General features: G+C 52.9%; 8 protein-coding genes across 8 annotated transcripts; 5 read left to right on the top strand and 3 right to left on the bottom strand.

Annotated features, from left to right (window-relative positions):
• Nucleotides 1-1,263: 1,263 nt before the first annotated feature.
• On the bottom strand, nt 1,264-2,103 carry PG994_012078 (uncharacterized protein; the record flags this gene model as incomplete). The annotated part of the gene is made up of 1 exon (XM_066863487.1): nt 1,264-2,103. The coding sequence occupies one exon, from the start codon at nt 2,101-2,103 to the stop codon at nt 1,264-1,266; it is 840 nt and encodes a 279-aa protein (XP_066712597.1).
• Nucleotides 2,104-3,676: 1,573 nt separating this feature from the next.
• PG994_012077 (DnaJ domain-containing protein) lies at nt 3,677-5,113 on the bottom strand (the record flags this gene model as incomplete). The annotated part of the gene is made up of 3 exons (XM_066863486.1): nt 3,677-4,005; nt 4,046-4,993; nt 5,041-5,113. The coding sequence occupies 3 exons, from the start codon at nt 5,111-5,113 to the stop codon at nt 3,677-3,679; spliced, it is 1,350 nt and encodes a 449-aa protein (XP_066712596.1).
• Nucleotides 5,114-7,424: 2,311 nt separating this feature from the next.
• Nucleotides 7,425-9,256, top strand: PG994_012076 (cytochrome P450; the record flags this gene model as incomplete). The annotated part of the gene is made up of 3 exons (XM_066863485.1): nt 7,425-7,793; nt 7,848-8,739; nt 8,835-9,256. 3 exons carry the CDS (start codon nt 7,425-7,427, stop codon nt 9,254-9,256), a joined length of 1,683 nt encoding a protein of 560 aa, XP_066712595.1.
• A 2,759-nt stretch (nt 9,257-12,015) lies between these two features.
• On the top strand, nt 12,016-12,551 carry PG994_012075 (prenylated Rab acceptor 1; the record flags this gene model as incomplete). Its single annotated transcript, XM_066863484.1, has 2 exons — nt 12,016-12,300; nt 12,390-12,551. 2 exons carry the CDS (start codon nt 12,016-12,018, stop codon nt 12,549-12,551), a joined length of 447 nt encoding a protein of 148 aa, XP_066712594.1.
• Nucleotides 12,552-12,575: 24 nt separating this feature from the next.
• PG994_012074 (uncharacterized protein) lies at nt 12,576-13,655 on the top strand (the record flags this gene model as incomplete). Its single annotated transcript, XM_066863483.1, has 1 exon — nt 12,576-13,655. One exon carries the CDS (start codon nt 12,576-12,578, stop codon nt 13,653-13,655), a length of 1,080 nt encoding a protein of 359 aa, XP_066712593.1.
• Nucleotides 13,656-14,078: 423 nt separating this feature from the next.
• PG994_012073 (uncharacterized protein) lies at nt 14,079-14,869 on the bottom strand (the record flags this gene model as incomplete). Its single annotated transcript, XM_066863482.1, has 2 exons — nt 14,079-14,536; nt 14,617-14,869. 2 exons carry the CDS (start codon nt 14,867-14,869, stop codon nt 14,079-14,081), a joined length of 711 nt encoding a protein of 236 aa, XP_066712592.1.
• Nucleotides 14,870-16,567: 1,698 nt separating this feature from the next.
• On the top strand, nt 16,568-17,471 carry PG994_012072 (DnaJ domain; the record flags this gene model as incomplete). Its single annotated transcript, XM_066863481.1, has 4 exons — nt 16,568-16,595; nt 16,676-16,736; nt 16,806-16,928; nt 17,003-17,471. The coding sequence occupies 4 exons, from the start codon at nt 16,568-16,570 to the stop codon at nt 17,469-17,471; spliced, it is 681 nt and encodes a 226-aa protein (XP_066712591.1).
• A 2,186-nt stretch (nt 17,472-19,657) lies between these two features.
• Nucleotides 19,658-20,204, top strand: PG994_012071 (uncharacterized protein; the record flags this gene model as incomplete). The annotated part of the gene is made up of 2 exons (XM_066863480.1): nt 19,658-19,904; nt 20,044-20,204. 2 exons carry the CDS (start codon nt 19,658-19,660, stop codon nt 20,202-20,204), a joined length of 408 nt encoding a protein of 135 aa, XP_066712590.1.
• Nucleotides 20,205-20,239: the final 35 nt, after the last annotated feature.

Below are 20,239 nucleotides of genomic sequence, written 5' to 3'. Positions count from 1 at the left end.
TGGGATAGCCGCTAACCGCTGGTCCTTTAGTGCTCGAGGCTTGGCAGATGCCGGCCCTGCAGCGGGTAATTCGTGGCGGGCTATAGCCGGAATGCAGGTAAGCGACGGCCTGGAGTATTCTTGACAGAGTACCGTACCTACCTGCCGTTTATTGTTATGTATCCCATGTTTGAAGCTCCGGGCTCGTTGTAGAGAAATTTGTGTGGATGTACATCTATATTCTGACTTTGTGTTGTTGGGCGAGCCCTACACGTGGACAACCCGTTCATAAGCGGACTGTCGACACGGTGTTCCGTAGATCTTAGGAAGTAAAATGGTCTTTGGGCGATGATGGTCTTACTTGGTTACTTGGACTTGGTGCTGTTTACACCTAAGTCTCCCTATATGACTATAGCATAGAAAAAGGGGAAGTTCCCTGTGATTCCGAGTGTGCTACTTAACAGCTGGCGGTGGTGTACTCCTGTCTTTAGAATATGAGCATCAAATCCAATGAACCACATGCCTTGACGTATGCAGCATCGGCAGCTCATCTGTCAAGTGATTACGTTCACTCCAGAAGTAGGCAAAACAAAATTAAGAAGCTCACTGCACCGACACGATGAATTTATAGCAAAGAATATATATTGATGCTCTAACCCCCTAGATATGGATACTCCGAAAGTCACGACAGAGCATAGATTGTTCAAATGTGATCGTCTTACCAAACTAGAGCCTAATCAAGGAGTCGTCCCCTCAAAAATAATCACAGTTTCGCAGTGTCACCAACAGAGCCGGAGGGTAAGTCAACAAGATACGGGCAATGGAAGGGATAGGGAGACAAAGGGGTTTATAAGAAAACTGGGTGAGGATGCGAACTGGTTAATACGTACCTGGCTTGACCTACCGACCAAGTAACTGCAGGAATTGCTGTTAGCCTTGAACACACAAGACAAGATCTTATGAGGAGAGAAGAGAGACAGAGAGACAGAGAGATAAGAGAGAGAAGGGGGAGATGTGGGTGGTACAGCCTATGAAAAGCCCCAGCCTTCTCCTGCCTCCGCCAAAAAAAGAAACAACACCCAATCCATTCGCAGTCCAAAGTGATCCCTAAACCATCGCTCCGACATATGTTACCAGGGCTCCTAACTTGCCAAAAACCATGACCATACCGATGCTGAACGCACACCTAATCGCCCCAATCCCAGCTAAGTATGGCTATGTACTGTACCTGACTCGCGCTGTCTGATTATCTGACATGACATAACCGTCCATTTATCCTCTCCGCTATAGCTCCATTTCGTTGTCCATCTGAAACGCGCCGTATTGGTTCTCCATGGCTTGCCTGCTCGCCCAGCTGTTGTTGTTGTTGGTGCTGTAAACCGGGTCCGTAGCGGGGCGGTAGTTTTGCTGCCGGCCGGCGGCTGTGCCGAAGTGGTTGTACACCACCTTGGGCCCCATCATGGACTCCTCGTATGCTCTCTTGGCCGACTCCTCGTACTCCCGGCGCGCCAGCACCTCGTAGCCCGACGTCATGTACGGCTCCATGTCCGAGGACATGGCGACCCACGCGCCGTCGCCCGTCTGCGTGGGGGTCAGAGGCGTGCCGTCCAGGCTCATGACGCTGTCCTCAGTCAACTGCCGCTCGTAGCGCAGCTGCGCGAGCATCTCTTCCTGCTGGACCGTGGTGCTGGACAGCGTGACGGCGGGGTTCTCTTGCGGGTTGGAAGGGGGGCAGATGCGCCACAGCTCGATCAACCGTAGCTTCTGGTCGTCGTCTGCCGTCTTGAAGAGCTCCATCTGCGAGGCGGACAGCAGTCTGTGATCAATGCCGTAGTTGTGGAGGATCAGCTCGGCCGAGGGCTGTTGCGTTTGTGGGGGCTCCGAGGAGGGTCTCCGGGGCTCCACGATCGGCTCCGGTTCCGGGTCCCGCGTAACGTGGGCGGAGTGGGTGTAGTGTTGGGTTATCGAGTAGATGATCGGCTGCTCCTCGGCGGGCTCCGGCTTTGACTCTGTAACCGGTTGAGACTGCTGGACAGGCTGCTGAGGCTGAGGCTGGAACGTCAGGTTCCGCGAAAAGAGGGCAGCCAGCTCTTCGTTGGCCCGCATGTTGGAGTAGTCGTCCATGGTCATCTGTGGCGAGACGCAACTGTGTTAGATAGGGCCCAGTAGTACACAGCCAACACTCACCTAATCGATCGAGTTTGTGTGTGTAGGGTCTGTCACTGCCCGCCAACTTCGTACCGTTGCAGAACCTGTAAGACCTGTATCCGGTTTGTTTGATTCGGGGAAAGGGGCCGAGGAGAGAGATAGGAGAGATCAGATAGCGATGCGAGCGGATGGCGGCAGTGAAATGTCGTGGGTTTGGCTCGTTGGTAAGTGAAAAGCTGTATCAATTTTGTTTTATATTGACTATGCTATGTACTGGGCAATGTCTCAGAGCGGAACGTAACTGAAGCCTCGGGTGTGTGACGAGGAAAAGAACAACAAAGCGAGGCAGGTGGTAAGTCTTTATGCCTTGAGGAACAGTTCGAAGCAAGGAAGAGCAGTGGGTATCTGGATAGTAGTAGTATCGAATAAGGGCATGAGCATGCCCGACGAGTGCCCGCTCTTCGAGAGGAGGGGTGACAAAGAAGATCGAGGGGTGGATTTGGCGCGTGATGCCTGATCCAAACAAATGTAAGATGAACGGGGAGTGCGCTGGTGACAGATGCTTTGGCTTGCTTTTTTTATTCAGTCTTCTTCTGAGGTATTGCAAGGTTCCAAGGTTGTCAATCGCAACCAGCGAAACGGGAAGTGACAGAGAGACGGGCGATAGTTCAAGCAAACAAGACGGAAGGGGCCAGGAGAACCTGTAGAGGTGGAAAGCAGGTTGGGATATTTGGGTTTAATGACGGAACGCCTTGGAATGATGGCATCGAATGAACCAATTCATTCCCGGAAAGGTGGGATGGTGGGATGGGCGATTTCGATGGAGGGGTAAAACAGACTGCGCGCCAGCATCCATGCCTGATCCCAGCCGGACAGCACTCACTTCCCCGCCGGTTGGGTATTAGGTAACTGCACCGCTTGGAGCCCAATGCCTGTTAGGGAATGGTCACGCTGCGCCATGCATCTCCAGTGGAAAGTGACAGTGAGTTGTCCGCTGATGCAGTTCGTCCTGTCTCATGTGGTTTATTCGGTCTTCGTTTGCTTTGTAGACGTTTCAGGACTTGCCAAGCCGGCGGGACAGTGTTATGGGCGAATGCCAGGTAAGCGCTATCGCTATTTAGCCTTCGACCAGGTCCTTGTATGTTGACATGTGCTGGCAAATGCACAGTCGCTGGAGACCTCACTCACTCATAACAGGAGTCACGCTTGTGCATATTGGAGCATAGTCGGCGTCTATGGCATTTCTTAGAGGAAACGTTCAAGTATGCATTGTGGAGTCCATACATGATCTACACCCAACACTATCGAGGCCTATAGGCGTCTTAGTTCCATAGTACGGTTACGTGGTAGACCGCTTCTTAATGCGAACACTCCTGTCAATGGATATTTCAGCTCTATTTTGGTTTGTTTCCGTTTTCCCCTAGTCCAACCCACATATGAATATAAGTAAGTTAGGTATCGATCGTGCTTTTCCGTTATCCTGGCTTTGCTGGCAAGCGTTTAGAGTCGTTCGACCTGGTCATGCAGTTGGAAATGCACAAGACCCCGTCTACCTCTTCTTGCTGTTTCTCTTCTTCGCCTTGCTGCTCTGGCTTTGGCTGCCGGTGGCCTTCTTAGCAAGATCCTCGACGCTCTTGCTGGTGTCCACCATCTCGTAGTCCTCAGCCGAGTCGCTGCTGGGGGTACGCTGTGGGGCGTCAGAAGAGGAGTCGTCTTCGACAAGCTGCTGAGCGACTTCCTCGGCAAGATCCTGCTCTTCGAAAGCGTCTTGCTTCGAACCAAGAGCGCGGCCAACGGTTGCCGAGTAAGCCCAGATGGGAAGTTGGAAGACGGCGGTATCGCGAATGGATGGCTTAGGCAGCTCGTTGGGCTGGCGAACTAGTCAGTGTGTAGTCAGGTAAAATTAGAGTCGACAAACCTACGTCAAGCAAGAACTCGTGCATGTTTCCTTCCTCGTCCTGCTGCTCCAGATAGACATCACCAAGAGAGTCGACGACGAGAACCTTGCCGTTCTCGGCTACAACCCGCTTCTTCGCACCAGTGGGACCAGATCCATTGCCGGCTTGAGTCTGAGGAACAGGGGTTGCGCTGCCGCTGGCTGGCTTTCCAGCTCGGCCACGGCCCATTCGGCGGTTCTCCTTGGAGTTTTCGCGTTTCGAGTCACGTTCTTGCATGCGGCGCTGCTTGCGGTTCATGGCCATCATGGGTGCCTGTTCGTCCTCGATTGCCGGAGGAGTGGCGGTGCCCATGCTAGGAGCCCCTGCATCTACGCCAGGGATGGCCACATTCTCGCCCCATGCGGCGTTCCGCGCATACTTGATGTAGCGATCGACGAACTCGCGCTGCCGTCTCCAGCTCATGTACAGGGCGACGTAGTGGAAAAGACCTCCACCTGCAAGGAAGCATCCAACCAGCACAGTACCCAGGCCGGGTCTGTAGCGGTTGTAGTAGTATCCGGTGCCCTTCCACGTAGGGAAGCCATTAGACATGAAGTGGTCGTAGCGAGCTCTGCTAGAACCACGCAGGATACCGGCGATAACACCAAGCCGGGCCTGCTTCTCGTCGGCAGCCTTGATGGCAGCCTTGATTTCCGATTGCGACGGGGGCTTGACGGCAGACTTCTTCTTATCCTTCGTATCCTTAGACTTGTCCTTGGACTTTGTGGTTTTCTCGGCCATGAGCTGTCGCTTCACCTTATCCGGGTGAAGAGCCTGGGTTCTTTTGCGATAGGCGCGGCTGATTTCATCGTGGGAGGCGGAGGCGGCGACGCCAAGCACGTCGTAGAAGGAGACGTCGGGGCCTTCGTGCAGGGCGACCTCATCGCGAATACGGAAGATCTCCTGGTCTAGAAATTGCATGTGAGTGACTGCGAGGACGAGAGCAGCTACGCTGGCAATGGTAGGATCATCATACCTTCTTTGGACCAAGCAGCAGTCAAGGGTGTCAGGAGGGCTAAAAAGCCTAGGGAAAGGGTTGAGAACTTCATCGTCGCATACCATGTGGGTGCGAACAATGTGGTGTGTACAGGAGGACGAATTCGAGGCAAGGCAGTTGAATAGAAATTCGGTAAAATGCCAGACCAGCTGTGGCGGGACCACTGCGACAAAACAAAAGTCGCAACGTGGGCAATTCAACTTCCACAGGTCTGTTGGGGTTCAGAAAAGAAGGAGTCTTCTCAGGGACCTCTTTTTTTGCGTGCTCTCTCTTATCCCGGCGATGTTTCGTCTCGCTATCGAGATTGCTCTCGAACAATTGCAATGTGTTCCTTACTTTCTTTAGGTATAGAAGGTGGGTCGCTGGCAGGGTCTTATTATTCACTGGAGTCTAGGTTGGGCGCGCCGCCCCGACCGCGTCTTTAACACTAAAACACTAACAAGGGAGCCCCTATCCCATCTCACTTACACCCTTGACACCCCACGGAATCTACCACCCATTGACATTGATATCGAACCCTTGCATCAAAAAATGCTGCAGATTGCTTACCATTACATACTTACTTACGAGATTCGTATGGCCTCAAAAGGAGAATGCATGCCAAAATGGCAGAATACGGGGTTGGGGGGTTGCTCCTGGTCACCACTACAGAAGCTTGATTGGTTTGGTTTACAGCTTTATAATTCCATGTGATGACCCGTTCATGTTGATATCCGTCACGCCAACTCATCACTGCATAGTCCCTCTAGACGTAACACATTCCAACCTTTTTCATCATCCCACCCAAACCATGTAAGTTTACCAATGTCGATATGCCTCTGAATGGCGGCGTTGAAGGAGTGCTCACAGCAACTTTGGCTCACTGGGAATTGCTTTTTTTTTGTTAGGGCACTCGTTGTGTGCGTCTACTATCCATTTAATTAACCTTCCACTACTGTGTCTAGACTCTACACGCCCCCGTGTTGAAACCGTCGTACGCTCTTGATCTTGACGTCACCCAGCTCTATATGAAAGCGCAATAGCCAGCAAGATGGATGCTTTTTGGCTACTGATGGCGAAGAGCATACATAAGAAGTCTTTATATGCTAAGCGAATGCGTCAATACACTGATACATGGGCAATGGACAGCCTCGAAGCTTTGAAGGGGGTTGCTGGCGAGAGCCACGCCCCCGATCAATCTATGATGGTGTTCCTCCATTCCTGGGCAGCCAGCTTGAGCTTCGAGCAGCCCTACTGATGCATTTTGTTTCAGCCAATAAGGCAAAACTGCCAGGCTCGGCCGTTCCAGCTGGATCAGCCGTACAGAATACAGACCCGGCCCGAGGTCACTATACCGCGGCTGTAGCCTCACACTGGGTTAGCCACACCCACGCATATATACAATAACAGCCTCTACAGTTCTAGCTTTTTACTACCCTAGTTTGCATCGACGGCAGCTAACTGTATCCCAAAGGGCCTAACCCTATGTGGCCCCCATTGCGTGAGCAGGACGTTTCTAGGTCACCGGATCCCCCTCGACGAGGAGCCAGACCTGGTGGATAAAATCTCGAAGCAAGCCCACAGGACCAATGAACCTGCGGTGGCCGATCATTTTGGGCAGACCTCGATGCACATAGGCGCGGCATATAGGCAGGATAAGGAGAGGTTAGCCAGTCATCCCAGTACGGATCAGAGTAGACGCACGTGATGCGGGAAGCGCCGCTCGCCATGCAGAGGATCATAATCCAACCAAGTCCTGCATACCGTCCTGCAGTTTTCCGTGGTAACGACAGAAGCGACAGATCAGAAAAGGCGGCTCCAGCCCCCTTCAACTTACCCAAGGAAATTATGCCATTTGCAAAACCTGTGCCGATCCGATTTACGATAGATAGCCGAGGTGATACATGAAGGTACCCTGGGCCACGAATTAATGATTATACATACCTACTACTGCAATGCGGCGAGGACGGCAATTCCTATGGATATAATACTGCTTTGTTCCCGCATATCGTCTCTATCATATCGTCTCTATGATATAACTCTATCGCCACGTGTAAACTGGCTTCAGTGGGGTTGCGTTTCTGTGATCGGCCAAAAGAGGTAGTTCCTTTCGTGCCCTGATGCGGAATTGCCTATTGCTTTTCACTGCCGCCTGGTTGTACCGATATGCGACATGACAATTTACAGTGCGGAGATCCGGGGAAGCGGCCGGAAGCGCTCTCCCCCACGCTTCGACGATCATCGTCGGCTTTACGTGAGGATGCCCCAACCCCTCCATGCGCAAGTACCGAAACACAGAAGGCCGCACCTCTTGTCGCTGCTGTTGCCATATTGCCATACAAGTTTCTTGGGAGGATGCGGTAGAAGCTTGATACAAAATAACCATGTCTTCCGAATTCTCCTTTCTTGGCCAGTGGTTCGGCATCTTTACATATCTTGGGCACCATGTATTGCTACATGTGCTAGCTCTCCTAGTCGTCTATATTTTCGCAAACGAAATTGTCCGCAGCAGAAGACGGATCCCTGGACTGAAGGGTCCGAATGGATGGCCAATTATAGGAAACCTTCGCGAAGTGAGAGTCGACGCCGCGCAGAAGTACCGCGACTGGGCCGAGACATATGGCGATGTCTACCAGGTCCAGATGGGCGACATTCCCGTCGTGGTTGCCAATAGCCCTGCCGCCGTCAAAGCTCTCTGGATCACGAACTCGCAGGCCTTGAGCTCCCGGCCCCAGACTTATACGTTCCACAAGGTAAGTTGTGCGTGCAAGGCAGACCGATCGAATGAATCTTATATAAGTCTATAGGTTGCTTCGGGTATTAGTGGATTCACTATCGGGACCTCGCCTTACGATGAATCACTGAAGCGCCGGAAGAAGGGCGCAGCCATGGCACTGAACCGGCCCGCCATCCAATCTTATATCCCCTACTTGGACCTGGAGACGAAGGACTTTGTCAAGGACCTCTTTTCTTATGGCAAGGGGGGCACAGCCGCCATCGACCCGCTCCCCATGGTCCAACGACTGGCTATGTCTCTTGCTTGTACTATCAACTGGGGTATTCGTATGCGTTCGCACGAGGACGACTTGTTCAAGGAGATTGTCGAGGTCGAGGAGGAGATGAACAGGTTCCGCTCCACGCAGAGCAACCTGCAGGACTACATCCCGCTCCTGCGGCTCAAACCCTTTAATAGCCAGTCCGCCAAGGCCCGCCAGATGAAGGCCCGCCGCGCCCGGTTCATGAAGCAGTTCGACGACGAGCTGCGCGACAAGATCGCCCGGGGCACCAACGAGCCCTGCATCCAAGCCAGCGTCATCACCTTCAAGGAGGATAAGCTGAACGAGACCGAGCTCAACTCCATCAGCCTTTCCATGATCTCGGGCGGGTTCGAGACCGTCTCCAACACGGTCGGGTTCAGCCTAGGCTTCCTGGCCCAGCGGCCCGACATCCAAGAGAGGGCCTTCGAGGAGATCTGCAAGTTCCAAGAGGTCAGCCCCGGCAACAGCCCAGATCCGCTGTGCGATGCCGGCGACGATCAGAGGTGCATGTACATCGTGGCCTTGGCCAAGGAGGCCCTGCGGTACTTCACCATCATACCTCTTGTTCTGCCCCGCGAATCCATCAGAGATATTAACTACGAAGGAGTTGTGATCCCGAAAGGGACCACATTCTACATGAACGCATGGGCCTGCAATTATCGTAAGTATCTTAACTATCCCACCTACATTCCATGTGATGAAGAACCAGCGAAGTTCTCTCTCCCCTTTCTGTTGCTAACCAGCCCCGTACCGCAGACCGTGATCTTTGGCATGACCCCGAAGTGTTCCGCCCGGAGCGCTGGCTCGAGCAGCCGGATGCGACGCTCTACACTTTCGGCCTCGGGTACCGGATGTGTTCGGCCCACATGCTCGCACAGCGGCAACTGTACCTGATCCTGATGCGGACCCTGAGCAGCTTCCGTCTCGAGCCGCACGGCGTGGTCGACTGCGACCCCCGTACCAGCAAGCGCGACCCGAGCGACCTCATCATGTCGGCTCGGCCTTACAAGATCCTGTGCATTCCAGGGACGGCCCGAGATTGGCACGCGCAGTCTCCGATGAGCACAAGCAGGAGCCTGCTGCTACTACATAGGACTCGAGGTCCGGTGGGACGGCGGATGCCGCGGACGCTAGCCGTTGCGTTTCCTCCTGCACCAACTCAGTTTATACTACAATGAGGAACTGAAACGAAGAGTCTCCGGTGACCCACAATCAGAACCCGGGGCTGTTGTTTGAGCAATACCCAAGTGTATCTGAAAAATCATAGTTGGGTTGGGTTGTCGTGTTACCTTGTATCACATGATCCGAATATTAATGTATCTGCTACCTACATGTTCAAACAGAACAAAAATATCGATCATTGCAAGCTATCATTGACTTCCTAATGGCTACCCTGGTTAGAACTTCATATCATTCACCACGTCGACTCTATTCGGGTGGGGCTTACTTGTCATACATACTGCCAATTCCCGTACAGGCTCCTTTGTGTGGCGTGGCACGACTGAGGGGAGGATGGTATCCAGGATGGTATCCAGGATGGTATCCAGGATGGCTCATGTGACGATGCTAGCTATCGCCCACGCTTCATGAAGAACCTCGTCAGCTAGGCGAGTTGTCCAGATGTATCGTCTGGCTTTGCTGCCTGAGAGATATATTGGTTTGTAGTAGCGTACACGCACACGCGCGCGCACACACCATGACTTGAAACGTGCTGGCTGCTCTCATCAAAAAATATGGAAAATAGCTGCATGAGGGCCTTGGGTGTCATTCTAACAATATCTGTCCAACATAGGAGCCCACGTACTTTACTGCATGATGGAGTGTGTCAAAATATGCATCTCGGTCAGCTAACAACTATAGATTTATAACTGCCAAACAAAGTTTGGATAAGTCACCAGTCTTGCTCGTCCACACCACTTTGCATAATAGAGCAATTAGGTATCAGTAAGAGTTAACCTATATTGTGGACAAAGACGGGTTTTGGAATCATCGTAGAAGCTGTAGTTGTGGATTGTCCCTGGCCCTGGTTGCCGGATGATCCAAGCCCAAGCTTTCAGGCAGGGAGCGGGGGAGAATCAAGATCGGCATCGGCGTTAGAAAGAGGACCCCGTATCTGCTGGCCACGTTGGCAACATTTAGGTCGGATCCAGAGGGGTTTGTTTATTCGGTAATACGAGTGCCGTGGGTCAAAGGAAGGAGGAAGAAGAAAGAAGGTAGTGAGAATGCCTATGAGCTTTGCATGGAGAAACTCCGAACTGTAGCGTGCGGCTTACTTGGATCGGCGAATCCCCCATCCCCCCATTGCGTTGTGACGATGGTATGGCGTGGGATGGCTACTGAATCGGCTAGACCAATCGGCTCTTCCAGCACAGAGGCCGCTAGCAACAGACCGCAGTCGTCCAGTAAGCAGGTTGGGCGGTCAGGCTTTTCTTCTTGTTGTCTACTAGAATACTTGGAAGTGCATCGACGGAATACTCGAAGAGCTGCGTAATTGATGGCAGCTGCAGGGAAGGAGGTCGTTGATGGTGGAGGATGTGTCGCCCTGCTACCGAGTCCAGACTCTCTGTAGAGGATGAACTAACCTACACACTGTATAACCATATATCATTGAACCTAATGACCAGAGTAAGTAGGTGCCCAGTGAGTGAGGCGGCGTCCTCCATAGCGAAGTACGGATAGTCGGGCAGGAATACAGCCTGCAGAGCTGCATGTGCAACGACGAAGGTAATGGAATGACTGGCCCAAGCTTGCTTGACTGGCGGGCATGAAGTCAAGTGTGGGGAGGATTGACAGCTTTTTTCTTTCTTTCCTTCTAGGTTGTATGGCCGGGCCACCGCTAGATGGAAAACAAGCTGGAACCTGCAGCCTGCCAGCCCGGGCTTGCTGGAGCTATCCGATTGAGCACTGAGAAAGGTATCGGGTTTTCCTGGTATTTCAGTCTTCGGCTTTCTCCTTCTCTTCCCCTTCTTCTTTCTTCCTACTACTCTTTTCTCTCTTCACCATACCAAATCTTCCGCAACTTTGTGTGAGTTGGGGGAAGAGGAGGTTGCTGGAAGAGAACGACACAACACAGCCGGACGTGCGGGTACGTCTACTCGGATTGGGGACGTCATCACGCCCCAACGCCCACAACCCAGATCCGGTTCGGCGAACTGGAGTCTGGTCTGGAGTCTGGACCTCTCTCGTCTGGGCTGAGATTGCAATTGGAACTGGCAGCCACAATCTGCCGTTCAATTAATAGTTGTCAGCTTTGCCAGGGAGAATTTGGTTCTGCAGGCTAAACTTAGAGCGCTTTGGCGGGTTTAGTGGGCAATCACCACCCAAGATTCCAGGCTGATACATTCGACGCCAGTGCACCAACATCCCCCCTGGTTTTAGCTGGATCTCCCATCCCAAAAACGGCAATCACGGTTTGTGAAAGAGTGCACCGACCAGATCTGCGTATCCGAACCCCGGAAAAAAAATATCGTCGTCACGCCAGGAACTCTACCAATTCATCAACCCCTGATCCGAACAACACGAAGAAACATACCTTTCTTTGATACACGCATCCCTCCTGCACCAGCAACGAGTCAATCCAAGCCACTTCAATTGAGGAAAAAACGCCGCCGCCTTCAGAGTACGTAATCCTCCACCTTAGCCCCTACACTGCCTTCCCCCTTATCAATCTGACCACTTGGCCCAAAAAACCAGAAGTTGGCCTCAACTTGGTTCATCTGCCCTTCCATCCAAACAACCGCGTACATATAAGTTTTTTGCGAGATCTCGGGCTTGTTTCATAGGCAACCTTGACTGAATCCACACTTTCTCTACAAATATGTACCCGCTGTTGCTAAGACATCGATGTTAGGCATTCTACCGCACGCAATCTTTCATCGACACGTAAATCACACTACCTATCGCGAATATCGTCGTCAACCATTCCCAACACGACACAATGGCGTCTCGTATTCAGATCCCTCTTGACGTGCTCACGTCGCGTCTGAACATTTCGGACCGCTTCGCCGGCTTCCGCAATACGTCACTGTCAAGCCGATTCTCCAACCTCCGCCCTGTCGGCGAGTTCTGCGACTTCAAGCGCCTGTCCAAGCCTGAGAACTTCTCTGAGATGCAATCGCGTGTCAACTACAACCTGGGCCATTTCTCGAGCAACTATGCTGCCTGCTTCTTCATCCTGAGCATCTACGCTTTGGTTACCAGCCCGCTCTTGCTCTTTGATATTGTCCTGCTTTTCGCCCCGGCTTGTGGCTTCTTGGCAAAATGAACGGAGAGGACCTCGTTATTGGAACTTTCCGCGCTACATCCTCGCAGTGCTACACTGCTCTGCTGATCACTGTTGCCATCCTTGGTCTCATTGCTCCTACTTTCAGCACCCTGCTCTGGCTGCTTGGTGCCAGCGGCGTCGTCATTATTGGCCACGCTGCTTTTATGGATAAGCCCATCGATGAGGCTTTTTCCGGGGAGGCGGTCTAGGTGGTCGGCCGCGAGCTCCCAAACATGCGCCCCAATGGGGAAGACCATCACGGCGCGGGCGAGGACGGGAGGCGCCTCAAAAAAGGGGACCAAGGCTTTTGGTCCCAAGGTGAGAGAGTTCAAGAATTGGACAGCGATGATACGGATACTCAAGGCGTTGGTTTGGCTTCGGGCAATAGACGGTTTATTAGTGACCCACTTCAGTTCACGGGTACAGAACTGACCCGTGGAGGAAGGTCTCGCGGTGGTTATGCTTATCACGCTTCGGATGATGACGAGGAGGATGGTTCGACTGAGGTAGATTCGGAGGAGGACGAGGACGTTGCTGCAAGGGAGCTGGAGGATGAGCTGGTCGAAGCTGCACTTGCCAGGATACGTAAAGCGCAGGCAAAGGGCAAGCAAGACGTCAAACTTAACAAGAAAGAGCTCGCAGCTTTGGAACGAAGACGAAAGCGGTTGGAAGCGGAAGCCGAAAAGGCTGAAAGGGGCGCAAAGCGCAAGCAGAAGCCAGAGCGTATCGCGGTTCCTCTGTCTCAGTTCGACCCTTCGGCTATGGAGGCTCCGCGCAGGCGCAGTGGGATGTCGGCATCAGAAGACTCATCAGCTTTAGTCAGCGCACGAAGCCGGCCTGGCCCACCTGTGGGGTATTTCGCTCCGCCTAACGCTTCGCGCTCACAGCATCGTTCATCAACATCATCTTTGCAGCAGGTGGCATCACGATCGTCATCTGGTCGCGGAACCCCCGATCCTTTCAAGTATCAGACTTCTGGCTCCCGTGTGCCGTCCGGCCATAATGTTGCAGGCCCCAGGCGGAATATGTCTGGATCCTCAGATCCATCTCGCCGGGCTGCTTCTTCGGCGAGATCCATTCCTCGGGCACAAAGCAGTGAAGAGTCTGGCGACAGTACCACGAGCGATGAAACAGGAAATGGAGTGCACATATCGCGCAATCGAACTCCGCCCGAGGAGATTATTGTGCTCGAGGGTTCCCCATCTCCTGAGACTGGCCCACGTACCAGGAGCAAGACATCTTCATCCAAGCAATCGCCCGTCAAACGGAAATCAGCCAGTGGCACCAGTGGAAAAAAGCGCAAAGGCAAATAAGCAGATATCACAGCAATGACAGATATTCGGGCGCTGCAAAGTTCTTACCTTGTGTCGTTGTTGTAATACCCGCCATCATTCATAGACTTATTATTTCTCAATGGTGCAGTTTTCCCAATCAAGCTGCACACTATGATTCCGTCAGGCGATGGCTACTATCGTCTCGATACTTGGTGATACGTCGTGCAGAGTGGTAATTCAGTCAGTGTCAAGGTATGTTGTGTTTTGATCATATTATGCTTGCGTGTTGAAATCAGTGGTATCTGTGTAGTGCAATCCATGTTCTCAAGCACGACAAAATGAGACATTCGGCAGCCTTTTACCCTCCCCATATCCAATAACCTGGGACGCCAGACGAAGGAGAAAAAGAGAAATGCACACCAATCCTCGCAGCGCCAAATTTTGAAAAACCGCTCCCGCCAATCACGCAAACATCTTGGAGAACCCGCTCACCAAACCACCTCCCCAGCCACCACCGCCCCAGCCTTGGCCCCACCCATCGTCTTGGTAGGTCGTCCGCTCCCACCGCATGTCGCCGTCATAGCCACGGTCGATATGAACATTCTTGCTGCTGCTGCCACCGCCCATGCCTCCGGCCATGCGGACGGCCTCGCCCATGAGCCCGAAGCTGTCGCCGGAGGCGGTCTTGGCGGCGATCCCGAGCATGCGCTCGATTCCCGGCGGCAGTTGCAGGCCGAACCGGGAAAGGAGCGCCGTCAGGGCCCCACCGGTGATCAGCGGCATGATTACCAGCATGAACACCTTCATGGGGTGGCGCTTGGCGTAGTAGACTAGGTCGCGCAAGAGTCGCTTGAGCTTCTTGTACATGCGCTGGACGAAGCTGGAGCGGGGCTGGCGCTTGTAGTACGAAGACGAACGGCCTGTGTACCGGGGAAGTCTCACGTTAGCAAATTATTGGGTTTCACGAACGAACGACTGGAGTTATTGTTATTGGACTTACTCCCAAGACCCCCAAAGAAACTCTTGGAGCTGCTGTTCCCCAGGTTGAAGAAGGACCCCCGCGAGCTGCTGCTGTGCTTGTGCGAGGGGCTGCCGCCGCCGAGGAGGCCTTCGAGGGTGGAGGTGGAGTGTCGATGGCGCACGGGCGAGTGTGAGCGCGACTTCTTGGACTTGTGTGATGACGACTTCTTGCTGTGATGCGATGTCTTGCGCGAAACGACGGAGCCGCCGTCCCAACCGTCGAAGAAACCCATTTTTGCTTCTCGATGATATATAAATTTGGGTATGTATGTGTTGTGTTGTTGGGTGAAAGAACGAAACGGTTTCGATCTAGGTAACGATTGTCTCAGGCCAAGTGGGCTGAGAATAAGCAGGGAGAGGGGCAATAGACAGGCGTTCTTTGGTTCAACAGCCGTGGGTATTGTAGATCTTTTGTGTCTCCCTGGGGTTTCTTATATTGTGTGGTGCGTACGCGGTAATATCGGGCGCATTTGTGGCCTGCAGCAATCTGTCTGTCGTACAAGGGAAGGACCAAAAAAGTCTGGTACAGCCAACAACCAACCTGCAACTAACAGGAAAAGCGTCGCTTTCTCGTCTTCGCTGTCCTGTCTATCCCAAGCCCAGAAGAGTCTTTGGGCCAGGTCCCAAGTGGAGCAGGACACGATCGCGGACGACTAATGTATGTACTGTAACAAGTGCAGGCAAGGCAAAGGCACTGAACAGCCCAGATCTCGCGATGGGACAGCGAGTGCGAAAAGTCCACTTTGGGCACAATTGACGTTGCCGAATTCAGTGGTCTGCAGTAGCCTTGACCAGATTCCGGAGATGAAGAACAAGGTTACTGCCACTGCGACTGTACGATACAGGGAGACAGCAGCGATGAGAGTGAGTCTGAGCGAAAGGACAGCAATACGATCCGAGCTCTCCCTCTCTCTCTATCTCGATGCGGAGGTCCTCGATGCGCGTGATGGGTATGGGGCTTTGAGTATGGGTCTCGCTGTATATGCTGCTTGAACTTGCTGCTTTCTAACCAGTCTCCATATAATCGAGGATATGATCGTGCAATCTGTATGATCTGGACTGTATGAGTGGAATTGGCCGAATTGACACGACAGAGAATAATCCAAAAATGATGTTCAATTGGTGATCTGACTATGGAGACGATATCTGCGGGCGGGCGAACGAGAGGGGATTGGGATTGGACAAAGCAGGGCAAGGCCGACCGTTGTGCATGGCAGAGTTGCAGAAACTCCCCCCTTCCTGCGGCTCAAAAGGCGCTGCTTTTCGATACTCCTGCCGCGCCCCTCACCGACAATTCGAGTGGCTGGTCGCCCATGGGCACGTCTAGGCGGGATCGTCAGAGTCGAGACGGCTATTTTGTCGAAATGGGCTTAGCTGTTCTCGGTATGAGGCACATAATTAAGCGTCTTGGCCAACCTCTTCTTGCTTCCCCTCCCTGTCCTGTCCGGCTGTCCCCATATTGGGCCACCCCATTCTCTGAATGTCCCTCCATATGGGCACCCCTTGTCGCTTGCGCAATACCCGAATGAGGAGTCGGGGAGTCTAGGATATATTTTGGAAGTAGGGACTCCGTAGGGCGGAGGGCGTATGAAATCGGACTTTCAAAACAGCATGGGCCGTGCTTTGTTGCAGGCTTACCCAGGCTAGCTAGCGCGGATAGATTGAAACCAGATAAGACGATGTGGCTGTTAGCTGATTCGATTCTCTTGTTCAAGCCACCGTGGCTAGTTTGCGATTATGACGTCCTCATTTGGCCTCAGATCCCATTTAGAAGGTGACTTTAAGCCTGGCACGGCCTGTGATTCTGGATGATGCATTCAGACCACATACATCTTTATTTCACCTGCAATTCTTCTCCTTATCCTAGCTGTTGTTCTCGAGCTTCTGTTTCTCCCAAGCTACAACAGCAAACAAACTGCCTGGTTGCCAAGATGAGTGCCGGCACTCCCCCCAACTATTGTAAGTAGCTGCCCAAAGGCGTATCTATCGTGTACAGAACCACCCCCGCAGGCCACCTTGACTGACAACGGAGCATGCAGACAAGATCCTTGAGGTATCTGATTCAGCAAATACCCAACAAATCCGAGATGCATACAAGAAGTAAGACAGACCCTTTGGAGACACACCCACACGCCCACCACATCACGATACTAACTTACATGTCACTAGGGCTGCCTTGAGAACCCACCCTGATCGGGTCCCCGCCGAATCGCCAGAGCGCGCACAGCGCACCCGCATGTTCCAGCTTGTCAACGACGCCTACTACACCCTCTCCCGATCCCACACGAAGACGCGAGTATGATGCGCAGCGGCGCATGTACGGCTTCTCCGCCGGCGCCGGCGGTCGCGCTAACGCCGCCCCCCAGTACGCCGACCCGTTCGAGGACGAGTTTGACGAGGGAGATCCCCACGTCTTCGGGGCCAGGCGCCGCTGCCGGCGGGTTCCCCTTCAGCTGGGCGTGGAACTACTTCACGGGAGGCCAGCAGACCGCGCAGAACACGCAGGAGTCGCGCCAGCGGAACGAGAACGAGCAGTTCGGCGACGTGTTCGAGGAGATGCTGCGCGAGGAGGGCATGGCCGAGCAGCAGAACGGGAGCACGGGCGGCAAGCTCTGGAGCATGGCAGGCGGCGTCAGCGGCGGCATACTGGGCTTCATCCTGGCCAACTTCCCGGGCCTTATGGCGGGCGCCGTCGCTGGCAACCGCCTGGGCGCCGTGAGGGATGCGAAGGGCAAGAGCGTCTACGCCGTGTTCCAGGACCTGCCCCAGGCGGATCGCGCTCAGCTGCTCACGCAGTTGGCGGCCAAGGTGTTCAGTCACACGGTGGGGGTCTAGTTCGGAGAAATGCAAAGAGGACTCACAGCACTCTCAAGGTGCGTGTTTGTGGCCTCATAGGGGGTCTCTTGCATGCCGACTTTCACCTAAAAGAGCAACTAGTCAGAGGAGCAGGACGGGGCCCACCTGCCAGCGCCGGGTGATTCATAGAGATGATGACTACTTTGTGGTCAGCAGTGGACGAATGATACGAAATGAAATGGGTCGAGAAACGGGATTGTTCTTTGGTTGTTTGACTACTGAGGCAAATGGTACGTAGTCGCAGGGCCGGCTTGCGAGGAGTTATGGGGGGTTTGGTCAAGGTCATATACATTTGGTAGATAGTTTCATGCGCACAACAGAGCTATTTGGTATCAACTTACTCGTCAGCCTGTCATCTAAGTACTTAGACTGTCGTTGTCCGTGGGAAGCATGTATGCAACCCAGTATGAAGTCCGAACCGGCCGAAATGATGTTGGATCGTGATTATTCGCATTTCTTTGTTCAAGGAGCTAGCAATTCAAGAATCATGGACGCATTCCAATATCTAGGGAACCTACTGTTACCCCTGTTGGTAGCAATAGTGTATTAGTTGATCAGTATGCCTGGGGCCTGGTGAGTAATCCCCTTGTGTATTGATTCAGGTCGGGCAGGTGTGCATGCTAGTGCTGTAACGTAACGGGCGTTATGCAGCTGCAGTCTGGCCTATTCTCCCCTTACAGCACACACACACACACACCTAGGTAAGTACCCAATTAGGTCTTTCTTTGGCACGCTACATTTCGGGCACTCAATAAAACAGATGCCAAATGTATGCATGTTTGTATGTGTTGTTCGCTCGCAGATGTGCGCATGATTGGGCATTTGACCGAAGACCACTCGCACTACTGTACCTGTCTATACTATACCTATGCAATGCAGGTCCAGGTCCTGTCGAACCAGAATCTTGAAGCCCAATCGGAGGGTTGCAACAGGGCAGTATACGCGCGTACAGAGGTGAAAACTCTGTTGTCGCAGGAAATAACGCGGTCTTGTTTCTTTTGAAGGTGGTTCAAACTGGATACCTCGTTCGTGCCAATCTATCTGGCTCGCCCGCTGCCGGCTATGGTTCGATATGGCAATACTTCACTAAGCCCAGAGTGGACTCAGAAACATATAGGAAGTATCGAACAAGAGTGGCTAACAGGTGGAAAATAAAAATCGTAGTTCGTTTAACGATCCCGCATGGCACGGCACGTAAGAAGAATAAAAACTTCTAACCCTGAAGTCTTGGAGGAGGCGGCGTATCATGCACCTGGTCAGTTGTCATATCAAGATAGGAAACATAAGGTTGACATAGAACCCAATGCGCCGCCGCCACTCTCCACCACTGCTACATCCTGTCAACGTCGGGCTATGAAAATTCTGAAAGCCACAGATTCGGCTGTTGTTCTAGAATAGTTTAAAGGATTCAATGGCGGAAGCTACTAAGAGGATTTGCCCGACTGTAGTCGTGGGAACTTGTATACTGTGATTCCATCTATTGGACATGAGATCCATACGACCCAGGCTTTGAACTACGGCCCCCTATCCAGGAACCCTCAAGATGCCAGCTACTTTCTACTAATTAGCCCGTCACTCGCCTGACCTTTCATAAACGTCTGTAAGTGCTCCAGCCATCACCTTATCTCAAAGAGATCCTCATCCATCCGGTGACTGACGAGATGCTCCAAGTATGTATGCACTTTTCAATCACGCGGCAGCAGGTGTAAGTTGGCTCAAGCCACCCGCGCAACTAGCGAAGGCTCTTCAGCGCTTCTCGAAGACTGTCAGTGGACTGTTGTTGCTCTAAGCAGCATCATGTCGAACATGGTCAATGATGTGCAGCTTCAATTGCGATATGCCGCCTGCAATCGACTGGTAGCGCTGCCCAGGCTGCGGTCATGCGGTTTTCGGGCGTAGGCAGCTTTCTTGGAGCCTTGAAGCTCTTGGAGGCGTTCGAATCGGTGCCGAAGATAATATCTTCTTCAACGCATTTCGGGGGATAGTGTTGGAAATGCGTATATAAAGATGTAGCAATCTCTCCTCCATCGTGACTTGAAACCACTGCACTCATCACATCAGCATCTTCATCTCGACTCCAGCCAAGACCTCAATCTACTTACATTACCACTTGCCACTCGGGAACAACAGAGCATTGTCTATCCAACCACTCAGCTCCAGCCAAAATGTATCACTATATCGTCGCCCTTGCCGTCACTGCTTTCAGTGTCCCTTTCGCCGCCGCTCAGATCGCGACCCAGTTCCAGGCGCCTACCATTGCCTTCTCCTACACCAGCGACTGCTCCGACGCGGGAGCGGCCAGCAGCATGGTCGCCGGGGTGTGCACTGCCATCCCCGACAGTCTCCTGGCGGGCGCGAGCCAGAGCATGAACATCACGTATGCGATTGATAATGTTCTTTTGAACTGTCCCCGTAGGTTGCTCCCGACTCATTCTTTTCCTCCTGCTCCATATCCGTCTACAACTACTGTTTTCGGTTCTTGTAACTCCTTCACTCTTCAATCTCGATGGACCTCTACGGTGGATCATGACTGACTCTGGTCGCTACTTAGTGACATTCTACACCGACGCGCTCTGCACCGAGGGCGCCGACGTCCAGCCATATAACGGGGCCGAGGAGTGCGTCAGCGTGTACAACTACAAAGGCGCCATGGCGAAGTGCTCCAACATCCTCACCGGGGCGACTTATAAAGCCCCTGCCAACTCCAGCTAAGCTTGAAGGTTGGAGTTCTACGGAACATGCGGACG

The sequence above is a fragment of the Apiospora phragmitis genome (assembly GCF_038363925.1).
Source record: "Apiospora phragmitis strain CBS 135458 chromosome Unknown utg000010l:1.0-9815664.0:1.0-9183399.0, whole genome shotgun sequence".
Taxonomy (NCBI): domain Eukaryota; kingdom Fungi; phylum Ascomycota; class Sordariomycetes; order Amphisphaeriales; family Apiosporaceae; genus Apiospora; species Apiospora phragmitis.
Note: the sequence above shows the minus strand (reverse complement) of the source record. Positions and strands in the feature narration are given on the sequence as shown.